Source organism: Coregonus lavaretus (genome assembly GCF_964263955.1).
Source record: "Coregonus lavaretus genome assembly, chromosome: 4".
Lineage (NCBI taxonomy): Eukaryota > Metazoa > Chordata > Actinopteri > Salmoniformes > Salmonidae > Coregonus > Coregonus lavaretus.
In genome coordinates this window covers 55,176,001-55,187,993 of record NC_139991.1, presented here as the reverse complement: position 1 = coordinate 55,187,993, position 11,993 = coordinate 55,176,001, and the positions used below count along the sequence as shown (strand labels likewise).

Below are 11,993 nucleotides of genomic sequence, written 5' to 3'. Positions count from 1 at the left end.
TTACTTTTCCATCACTGTCAGAACATACGTTTTGAACATTTGTCTGAAGCTGCGAGTTGCAACGCGTTGTAAATTGACTATTCCGCATAGAAGTTAAAGGGTGTGTGAGTGCGTGTGTGTGCACGTTGGTGTGTGTTCGTTCATGATTGGCACATTCAAAGACTTAGTAGTTTGTTTTGTCCTTCAACCAAGGCCTAACTGAGGGTTTGTTCTCTTCATTGTGGAGCACATTGGGGGATTGGAATCAACAATGTATGGAATTAGACATTTTACATTCACAGTAGTATCTCTGATGTCCCTAGACAAAACATATTCAGGAAATTGATGTATTTTCATCCGACTATAATGCTAGAGTACAACTAGAGTTTCTCTTACATTTAAGGCCAACTTGAATAATTTATTTACTTTATCTGAATACTTTATACAGACTGTGATTAACCATCTTTCTGCACTAAAACAGGTCCCTCCTCTAATTAAAAAATAATCTTCTCCTTACAGAAGATTTCTTTCCCTCCCTCCCTCACCTACTTTGTCAGCTCCCTCCTTCTCTTTAGAGGCCAACCCTGCCATTTCTCCAAACGAGGAAACCAGGGAAGGCCTGAGAGAAATAAGAGGAGGGGAGGAACCAGAGAGGAACTAGAGGATCAGAAAAAACTGCACACCTGCAGAAGTGTGCAATTCTAAGACTGCTGACCTAGGACAGTGTATATCTCTCTCTCAGAGCAGGATAGCTGCAGAGTGCTGTTAAATTCATTTAGAGGTTAGTGGTGGGGGAAATTGTTCTTTCCAATGTGAGCGATTTTCTTGACTTTTTTCTTGCCTTTGACAATGTCCTATTGATTGGTACAAATAAATGATGGTCAAAAAGCAAACCTTTTAAAAACATTACGTGCCGTTCACCCTCAGAAAATAACCTTGAAGATCTTTTTCCATTTTCCATTTGTATTTGTATTGCTTCCACAGCAACAAGGGGAATCATGCAGCCATGCCATGTCATATCAATAGGCTGGAAGAAGCAACAGGGGAATTACTACATGACTCTCCTGTTGCAGTAAATTATGAGAATTGCAGAATTAAGAAAGAGCTCCAAGCCCATTTTCTGAGAGAGAACCACCACAATGGCTGCGTTTAGACAGGCAGCCCAATTCTGATCTTTTTTCCACTAATTGGTCTTTTGACCAATCATATCAGATATTTTCACATCAGATATCTTTCAAAGCTGATCTGAATGGTCAAAAGACCAATTAGTGAAAAAAATATCAGAATTGGGCTACCTGTGTGAACGCAGCAATATTGTTTTGAATTATTCAACATATTGGTTTTAGCCAGACACCAATTAAAGACCTTCAGCTAATGAGGCTAATGTAATGAGCACAATAGTGTTCTTTTTTTTTATCCCATTAAAAGTCCAGTTTAAGTACATACACACATCAATACGTTTTATTAAACATTGCTTTAAATCTTCCATATAAATCTAAAGATCTGTAAAGTAAGCAAAATCCTACCCATCCAACAGATTCACAAAATATAAACATAAAGTACTGTATGGATCTGATATGGTAAAATATATCCCCACAAAAGGGTGAGGCAAAACAGGTACTGTACAAGCATGACAAGAAACAAAGGCATTTAGTAGAAAACGATACACAACAGCAGTTAAGTTCTTCCTATGGTTAGTGTTTCATTGAGTTTAGTATTATTTCATTCACTTCCTGAGAGGGAGGTATAGCGCTCCTTCCTGTCGACTTAGCCCTAGTACTGAACACCAACCCTTACCTAACACTGGCCACCTATGTTAATCTCCAACAGAACAATGTTGACGTTAGAAACCAGAAAGAAAGGACAAGAGGAAATGAGAGAAAGAAAGAGTGTTGTTTGGTCCTTACGCACACAGTAGCACAATTCCTTCATCCTATTGATTTCAGCCATGTACTGTAACAGTCACTTCTCGTGCAATGTAATCCTGACTCCTGTAATCCTGCTCAACTGCTGCAGTCCAGCAGCATCATTCAGATGACTACTTTGACAGAGAGAGGGATTTCTTCTTGCTTGTGTCGCCACTTGGACTGGCTGATCAAAGAGTGGGGGAGCAGTCCCACATAAAGGTTCTTTTAAATCAGGGGTTCCCAACCTTTTTCCCCCAGGGCCCCCTTTTTCACATTTGAAAAATGTCAAACCCTCCTCTCGTTTTTTATTTATGATTGTTTATTGAGATATTCTATATTAAATACACCACCAGCTTGATTTTGTTTAATTTGAGGGACTAGGAAAATTTTGTTTTGTAGCTAATTTCCTGCAATTCTTTGTAGTTTAAGAAGACTCGTGACATCTTTTAGAAGCTATTTAATAATAATGGAGAAGGAAAATAAAGTCTAAACCCGATTTCCTCAAATGTTATTCCACTACCAAACATGTTTTATTATGATCATTTATATGAACCCTTAATTTAATTATAGGTATTCTCTTTTACAGAAAGTGAATAGATCAATTGATAGCGACAGAGCCACACATTGTATAAGATTACTTCCCAAGCAAAGTCCAATTTCCCATGTGCATCAGAGTCGTGTCTTCCTCAGGCAATTAACCGCATGTTTCTAGCCTAAAGAATTGCAGATTTAGGCGTGCCCCCTAGGTTGGGAACCCCTGTTTTAAATTATGATAGGAGACAGCTTTGAAATAGAAGAGAATAGACAAATCAGGACTACTCAGACAGTCTTCCTTATGCACTATTTACAATCAAAGGATTTCTACATCCTTAACTTAAAGTGGAAAAATAAAATCATATAATACAACTTCAGAGCCAGGAGGAAATGCTCCTTAGGGAATTTTTGAGTCTGTTTCGACCCCCATCCCTTTCAAATGGACCCACACTAGCTGAGTTTGTACTGTAGAAAGACAGTGGGGGTGGTGAGTGTTGAACTTCCAGTCATCCGGTTCTGTTTCAGAGAAACACACAGAGTCACACAGAGTCAGCAGGAAGTGCTGCATTATGAGCCCTACACCTGCTTCCTGTAGAGCGGCCCTGAAGTATAAAGTGCCTCTGCTGTTTAAGACTGGGGTGGCTGCCTGCTGCCGTCCAGATTGTCCTCTGTTCCAGGGGAGGAGGGCTGAAGGGGGTACACGGTGACCCCACCCCATCACCCAGTAGTCAGGTCTGAGTCGGGGGGTTCCAGGCTCTCAGCAATGTCCTCCAACTCATCCAGCAACTCTGAGAAGGAGGGTCTCCGAAACGCATCCATCTGAACCACAGGACAAGAGGACAACATGAGTCCATCTGAACCACAGGACAATAGGACAACATGAGTGATCTTCTAAAGTATTTTTTACACTCTTGTATTTTTGAGGCGAACTCTATGACCAGGATTCTTTTGAAGCATGTTATAGTGCTGTTAAAGCGCTACGCACTGAAATACAGACAATGTGAGATCGCATTCATGATAAACGCTGCAGATGTTGGGTCAAACTTAAATTACCTTTAAAAAGCACACCTAAATAAGAGCCATGTGTTTGTCGGTCAATGCCCTTTGGAATGAACCCTGGCTTAAATCTCTCATTTTCTTACACATGATCTCACATTCTCTCTCTAATGTTGTCTCTCAGCCTCTCTCTCTGTTTCTTCCTCACACTCCCTCCCTCCAGTCCACACTCACCAGACAGCAGTTGGCTGACAGCTCCAGGATGCGTCGTGGACAACCCTGGACCATCTCACTGAAGGCCTCGACGTCTAGACCATAGTCCTGCAGAGAGAACAAACACTGTGTCAAATGCATTGTACACCATGTACGGGCCCATAGAGTATCACTAAGTAGTTACAGGTTAGAGAGCTAGATCAGATAACCAATGTACGTCATGGCAAAAAATGAAGTCTTGAGATCATCACTATTGTGTACAGGCTACTGTATATCCCTCTGTTTTGATCATCAGGGACTACTGATGAATTCGCAGAACACATACTGTATAGATAGGATAGCAGTGTGACTAACTGACCCTGCGGTCCTCCCACTTCTAATGACAAATGTCACAAATAAATCTAATTTAGGTGAAACCTCAACAAGCACATTAAAGTCTCTCTCTGCTCCCTGTCTCTGACCTTGTCTTGATCATCCCAGGGACGACAGAAAGGGACATTAGATGACTCATTTCACCATCATCTACATACAAATGTCACTGTCACTGGCCTAATAACTAAAGAGTGCTATCAAGTCACAAGACAGCTAATCGCCAAATTATGTTGCAGGATCACGTTCAATATAATGTCTGAGTTGTGGGGAATTACATTTAATTAACTCATGCCTCAGTTGTGGTATAATTTCCCCATGTACAGTGAGGGAAAAAAGTATTTGATCCCCTACTGATTTTGTATGTTTGCCCACTGACAAAGAAATTATCAGTCTATAATTTTAATGGTAGGTTTATTTGAACAGTGAGAGACAGAATAACAACCAAAAAATCCAGAAAAACGCATGTCAACAATTTTATAAATTGATTTGCATTAGGAGTGCTCCTAATCTCAGCTTGTTACCTGTATAAAAGACACCTGTCCACAGAAGCAATCAATCAATCAGATTCCAAACTCTCCACCATGGCCAAGACCAAAGAGCTCTCCAAGGATGTCAGGGACAAGATTGTAGACCTACACAAGGCTGGAATGGGCTACAAGACCATCGCCAAGCATCTTGGTGAGAAGGTGACAACAGTTGGTGTGATTATTCGCAAATGGAAGAAACACAAAATAACTGTCAATCTCCCTCAGCCTGGGGCTCCATGCAAGATCTCACCTCGTGGAGTTGCAATGATCATGAGAACAGTGAGGAATCAGCCCAGAACTACACGGGAGGATCTTGTCAATGATCTCAAGGCAGCTGGGACCAAAGTCACCAAGAAAACAATTGGTAACACACTATGCCGTGAAGGACTGAAATCCTGCAGCGCCCGCAAGGTCCCCCTGCTCAAGAAAGCACATATACAGGGCCGTCTGAAGTTTGCCAATGAACATCTGAATGATTCAGAGGAGAACTGGGTGAAAGTGTTGTGGTCAGATGAGACCAAAATGGAGCTCTTTGGCATCAACTCAACTCGCCGTGTTTTGAGGAGGAGGAATGCTGCCTATGACCCCAAGAACACCATCCCCACTGTCAAACATGGAGGTGGAAACATTATGATTTGGGGGTGTTTTTCTGCTAAGGGGACAGGACAACTTCACCGTATCAAAGGGAGGATGGACGGGGCCATGTACCGTCAAATCTTGGGTGAGAACCTCCTTACCTCAGCCAGGGCATTGAAATTGGGTTGTGGATGGGTATTCCAGCATGACAATGACCCAAAACACACGGCCAAGGCAACAAAGGAGTGGCTAAAGAAGAAGCACATTAAGGTCCTGGAGTGGCCTAGCCAGTCTCCAGACCTTAATCCCATAGAAAATCTGTGGAGGGAGCTGAAGGTTCAAGTTGCCAAACGTCAGCCTCGAAACCTTAATGACTTGGAGAAGATCTGCAAAGAGGAGTGGGACAAAATCCCTCCTGACATGTGTGCAAACCTGGTGGCCAACTACAAGAAACGTCTGACCTCTTTGATTGCCAACAAGGGTTTTGCCAGCAAGTACTAAGTCATGTTTTGCAGAGGGGTAAAATACTTATTTCCCTCATTAAAATGCAAATCAATTTATAAAAAATTTTACATGCGTTTTTCTGGATTTTTTTGTTGTTATTCTGTCTCTCACTGTTCAAATAAACCTACCATTCAAATTATAGACTGATCATGTCTTTGTCAGTGGGCAAAAGTACAAAATCAGCAGGGGATCAAATACATTTTTTTCCCTCACTGTATAGTGTCAGTCTAAATCTAGTAGTCTATGGTTCTTTAGTTTTGATAAGTGTGTGTGTGTGTATGTTTTTTATTTACCCGTGTTCTAGGAAGGATCTCTGGATCTGCTGGGATCCGGCCCAAAATCTCACACAGCATGATCCCAAAGGAGAAGACATCCACCTGGAGGAAAGAAGTTATGTTATTGACTTCATCGTCCTAATTCCATTCCATTCCATTAATGAATTAAATCAATTAAATTAATGTTATGAATGGATTAAAATAGGAAGGATCAGATGTATGTATTTTCTATCATTCAGTGGAAACCATTAAATAAAATCCTAGTTATTTCTATATCAGGGTGTAAGACTCTCTGTGTCCCAAATGGCATCCTCTTCCCTTTTTAGTGCACTGCTTTTGACCAGGGCCCATTGAGCTCTGGTCAAAAGTAGTGCACTCAAAAGGGAATAGGGTGCCATTTGGGATACAATGAGTGTGTGTAGTCTACCTACCTTGCGGTCGTAGGGTTCCCCTCTGAGCATCTCGGGGGCCATCCAGAAGGCAGAACCCACCAGAGACATCTTCCTCTCAGGGTCGTTAGCCGGCAGCTCCACCATTACCTCCCTGGCCAGACCAAAGTCTGTCACCACCGCCTCCCTGCCCCGAGACGTCTCCCGGATCAGACAGTTCTGCACACACACAACATTCAGACAACGTTAGACAACAGTTCTGCACACACACAACGTTCAGACAACGTTAGACAACAGTTCTTTTTTACATTTCTTTTTAATTGAACCTTTATTTAACTAGGCAAGTCAGTTAAGAACAAATTCTTATTTACAATGACGGCCTAACACAATGCCGGCCTACAATTCTGCACACACACAACGTTCAGAACATTACTCATATTACAAGCACTGGTCACTGCTATCAAATCTATTACATCTATTCAAATTTACTATACAGTAGATATAAAAATGTATTCATAAATGTATAGTAAATATTCATAGAGCTGGTATTCACTTGAAAGGCAATAGCTGAAGTCATCCTCTAGTCACACTGCAGTGCAACATGTTGACCACAAGAGGTCAGTGAGACACTTCTACATCCACAAGACAAAGCAATTTTAACCTCCTCCATTCTATCTGCGTTTGAGCCTGGAGGTAGCAACCTAATTCCATAGACTGTACATTCATATGTTTCTACATGATATGAAACACCTCTTTATTCACTGTTGGAGTGCTGACAGGTATGACTGATCACTGTGCTGGAGGTCAAACCACACAATTCTAACATGGACAAAGAGGCACATGGACAGCGAATAATTGAAACAATCATAACATTGGATGTGACTGTGAAAACACACTTGAGATTCGTTCCTCTGTCATTTACTGAGCTGACTATGGCTCCTGCATCAGGACAAACAGTACCCATCTGAAACCAGCTGGTTTAGCAGGCTGCCTCATAATCCAGTCTGAAACGTCCCTTCACCACCCATCCTCTCTGAACAGTGAATTATTGAGACGTGACCTGGGGGACATTTTGTTGGCCCAATGCTAGTGATGACAGAGTAGTCTCTCTAGACAGATGGGTTGCCTCCCACAATGTACCAATGCTCCAGCTTACACGTCTGTAGAAGTTCCGGCGTTAGTTGGGACAGAGAGGAGAAGTTGGAAATGGGACGTGAGTCACCGGTGACATCACTGCCGTATCCACTTGTTGCCCTAGCTAAATATGAGCACACTTCACACCCGCATTTTAAGCCCCGCCTACCCAAACTTTAGATGAGAGATTTCCCTTTCAAAATGTCCAAGAGAATCCGACATCCTCCCCAGATCTAGTGCTCTTGTTCCTAGGTCTGGGTTTCCGAGACTAATGACAGATCGTAACAGTACGTTTCAACCAATAGGTCATTGACAGTGATTTAGACAATATCTGTATCTAGACCTATGGGCCAGTGGTTAGACAGAGAGTATCTGTAACTGTGTTTTATAAAAAAGAATTCAGCATATCTCTATAACCTCTCTATCCCTGGTGCTGCTGGGGAGACATGACTGGTTCAAGTTAGAGCATGCAGGGCGTTTCCTGCCACACCATGGCCTGTAATGACAGAGCAATGGAGCAATGGGAGGATCACACCCACCAAAACCCATCATCATCTCATCACTGATGTGGTTTACTACTAAAGAGAGGAATTTGGACTGGGATGGATAGATAATGAGAAAGGGAGATGTGAGTGTGTGCATGCTTGTATATAAACAACCCCTTGCATAAGGTTCACATAGAGGATAATGTAAATTTAATTATCTAGGAGGTGGAAAACACCCAACCTCAGCCCCCTCTTACTTGTTTTATAGACTAGGGTCCTGTCCAGGGGGTGTACTTGTACATCATACTGCCTCACGCTATAGAAACATGAGATAGACTTCTGTCCTATGGGCTGTTCCGGTTCGGACAAGGCTTACTTACTGTACACTGTACATTGACATTCCTATCAATGTGGGGTTTAGTTTCAGTTATGGGCCTTCCCAGAAGATGGCCCTGTTATTAAGTGGTACTCTATTCCCTAAACAATTCACTACTTTTGCTCTACTATTTAGGGAATAGGTGCTATTTGGGATGCAGCCTTTGAGAAGGACTTAATAGCAGGGCCAGCTTCTGGGGAGGCCCATAACTTTAACAAAACACCACATTGATAGGAATGTCTCCCCTACAGTGAAATTCAGTCAGTAGTCAGTGGTATCTGAGGCAGGATCCCTGTAATCTGCCTATGCTGGCAAAAACAAGCTTTATTATAACTAAAGCGGCATGAATAAGAGCTAACACTGTTTCAAAGAGGACTTATTCTTACTTTTTCTCAAAGTTGTCCAGTGGGACTAATACAGGCTATGAAGAATGCAAACCCTGCAGCTTAGCATTTGCGTTGTATACAGTGAAACAGTGAAAGGTTAAGTTCTGCTAAAGCTAGTAGAGTTAAAGTAGACACTAGGTTAGGTCCCTATTATGGGTGTTAGGGTATAGTGCAGTTAGATTGGATATCTATCTACGTCAGGGTTCCTCAACTGGCGGCCCAAGGTGATTTTATTTGGCCCCCCAAGTTTTTTGGAGCCAAAAAATAAATAAATAAATTGTTTATTGTTGGACATAAAAGACTGTAAAAACAGCAGCAAATCAGCTCCAATTGATTTTTATTTTGGAAATCTGTTCCAGAGTATTCCCATGCATCATAGAGCGATATATGTGATCGTATACAAATGTAAGCAAGGTTTGAAATTATTATGTTTTAGTCAAATATTACATCTGTTTGGGTTCTTGCGGTCAATTTGCAGTCTACAAATTATTCGTAATTTTGTTCCGGCCCCCTGACCATCCGCTCAAGAAAAAAATGGGCCCGCGGCTGAATCTAGTTGATGATCCCTGATCTACGTGCTTGAGAAAATAGTCGGCTGACCCTAGTTATCTGATTTACAGATCAAGAAATAACCAGACGAGACCCTGGCAGTGGTGTGTGTGTGCATGCGTGCGCGCATATGTGTGTGTGTACTTGTGTGCGTATGTGTGTGTGTTTGTGTATACCTTGGAGTTGAGGTCTCTGTGGTAGATGTTCTTGTAGTGCAGGTAGGTCATGCCTCTGCTGATATCACAGGCCAGGTCCACCTTCTCCCTCCAACACAGAGAGACGTCCTCCTGGGCCAAGAGGTCTTCCAGACAGCCCCCACTCACATACTGGCACAACACAGAGAGGGGGTGCATAAGTACCATATAGATCCTATATTCATGTCTATGGAGATGGATCCTTTTTTCAGTACCATATAAAGTACATAGATATCCTACATACATAGCAATCTATTCCCTTCAACAACCATGATTACTGCCAGGTGCACAAATACAGAGGGAAAGTACCATAGAGAATCTACATTTGTGTCTATGGAGATGGGTTATACCATAGAGATAATCATTTCTATGGGTTTTACACAGGCATACCAATCTCTTGCTACTACGGTGAGATGCACAGATACTGAGAGGAGAATATTGGTGCTATAAGGGATTAAGAACATGAGCACCAAAAAACGGAGACTTACCTCCAATATCGGGTACAGCTTTTCTTCTCGTACACAGATTCCAAGATACCTATGAGGATAATAATAGTTTGCATTACTATCCCGGTGTTACACCTTTTTTGTTGTTGCAACTCCTACACATCTTCCTCTAAAAACAAGCATTTGTCATATATGTTGGAAAGGGACTGACCTGACAATGTTAGGGTGTGAGAGCTTCTGGAGTAGACTGATCTCTCGTACGATGCTGTCCTGGTCCACGTCCTTCTTATAGATCTTGACCACCATCACTTTCCTCGTTGTGCTGTGCGACACCTAGACAACAAAGGGCGTTATATATTTACAGAGGTGTTGTTGCTCAGCTTTGATTGACAACAGTTGGACAATCTCTCTATTGTGCATTTGGACAAGTTGTAAACAAGGCTGGATCTCTCTGAACTAGAGCCAGGGTAACAAAACAAACAATGCCGTTTCTTATATACCAACACAAGACCAAAATGTGCTAATCTTAGCAGTCTTGATGTCTTCCTGAGGTGATTAAAGTTAACTGCATCCTATTGTCTCTGTGAGGCCAGACTGGTTCCGTGGTACGCCATGTTCCCTCCACAGTAGCATTCTTTGGCTGCGTCCCAAATGGCACCCTATTCCCTATGTAGTACACTACTTTTGACCCGGGCCCATAGGTCAAAAGTAGTGCCCTACATAGGGAGCCATTTGGGAGACAGACTTTTACTGACTGTCTGGTACAGGTTCCTGAACCATCACACTGGCTGACTGACTGCGCACCTGTAATCACGCTCCTTTCAGGACTGGACTTTATATCGCCATCTCTGATCCGTATCTGAACGTCTGGGAGTTCCAACTCAACACAAACACGCACGGTGGCCCTGCATGATGGCCCTGCTACAGAGCTATTGTGACCTGACATTCCCTCCAAGGACAACTACTAGAAGGACTGTTGAAGACGCTGCCAGTGTTCAGTCATTAGCATTTCAATGTTGTTCATTTGACTCTACAGACATTACCTCACACCTGGGCATGTTGTGTCTGATGCTCTGAGGAGTGCTTAAGGGATCAGCCAAGGCATCATGTTTTCTGTTGACACCCGAGTTGGTAGTACACAAAATATAGGTTGCTCTTTGTATGGGACTGTAATTTATGTATTGGCTTCTGTGTCAAATATGTTGTAATACACTTATCTGGATGTGTGCCATATACAGCATGATGACACTTTTGAACACTTTTGTAACTGAAAAAAATATGAAAAATGGGAAGTAAATCATAGACAAGGTGTGTAGAAAGTCTGTTCTTTTTTGTTCTCTCTTTCACACACATATCAATGTATTCACAAGTACACACACATTTATTTTCAGCCATGTACAAATTGGACGGTTCATACCTTGTACACCTTGGAGAAGAAGCCACTCCCAATCAGTTCGGCACTGAAGTCTTCCCAGAATTCCAGTTTGCGGACGGCGGTGCGAAGCTTCTGCCAGCGGTCCACCTGGCAGTAGGTGTCTGCTACCTCTCCGAGCAGCGTGGGGCTGCTGGGTTCAGGGGTCAACTCCACCTCACACCTCATCCTGGACAGCTCGTCTAGAGAAGCACAGGGTCACAGGGTCAGACACTCAGTCTCACTCACTATCCCTATCCCAGTGTTAAAGCCATCAGAGGAACTAGAATTATCACAATGCTCTCCTTCAATCCAGAAATATTGGCGGCAAACACTCAAAATTATACTGAGCGAAAATATAAACGCAACATGCAGCAATTTCAACGTTTTTACTGAGTTACAGTTCATATAAGGAAATAAGTCAATTGAAATAAATACATTAGGTCCTAATCTATGGATTTCACATGACTGAGCAGGGGTGCAGCCATGGAGGCCATAGGCCCACCCACTTGGCAGCCAGGACCACCCACTGGGGAGCCAGGCCCAGCCAATCAGAATGAGTTGTTCTCCACAAAAGGGCTTTATTACACACAGAAATACTCCTCAGCACCCCCCCACACCCCCTCAGATGATCCTGCAGGTGAAGAAGCCAGATGTGGAGGTCCTGGGCGGGCGTGGTTACATGTGATCTGCGGTTGTGAGGCCGGTTGGACGTACTGCCAAATTCTCTAAAACTACAT

General features: G+C 42.7%; 1 protein-coding gene across 4 annotated transcripts in view; it reads right to left on the bottom strand.

Moving 5' to 3' along the window:
* Window positions 1-1,359: 1,359 nt before the first annotated feature.
* The window catches only part of LOC311127788 (dual specificity testis-specific protein kinase 2-like), a 34,348-nt gene continuing 23,714 nt past the window's right edge, over window positions 1,360-11,993 (bottom strand). For 2 of the 4 annotated variants that reach the window (XR_014613144.1, XR_014613145.1), the window contains 9 exons: window positions 11,260-11,456; window positions 10,054-10,175; window positions 9,885-9,933; window positions 9,379-9,528; window positions 6,315-6,491; window positions 5,902-5,985; window positions 3,651-3,737; window positions 2,668-3,239; window positions 1,396-2,131 (listed from right to left, as the gene is read on the bottom strand). Coding sequence is in view for 2 of the 4 variants with exons in the window: in XM_084159668.1 (XP_084015794.1) it covers window positions 3,138-3,239; window positions 3,651-3,737; window positions 5,902-5,985; window positions 6,315-6,491; window positions 9,379-9,528; window positions 9,885-9,933; window positions 10,054-10,175; window positions 11,260-11,456 (968 nt within the window). In the remaining 2 variants the exon portion in view is untranslated. Of the gene's footprint in view, window positions 3,240-3,650; window positions 3,738-5,901; window positions 5,986-6,314; window positions 6,492-9,378; window positions 9,529-9,884; window positions 9,934-10,053; window positions 10,176-11,259; window positions 11,457-11,993 lie in introns of all 4 variants that reach the window. The other 2 variants (XM_084159668.1, XM_084159669.1) reach the window with 1 other exon arrangement.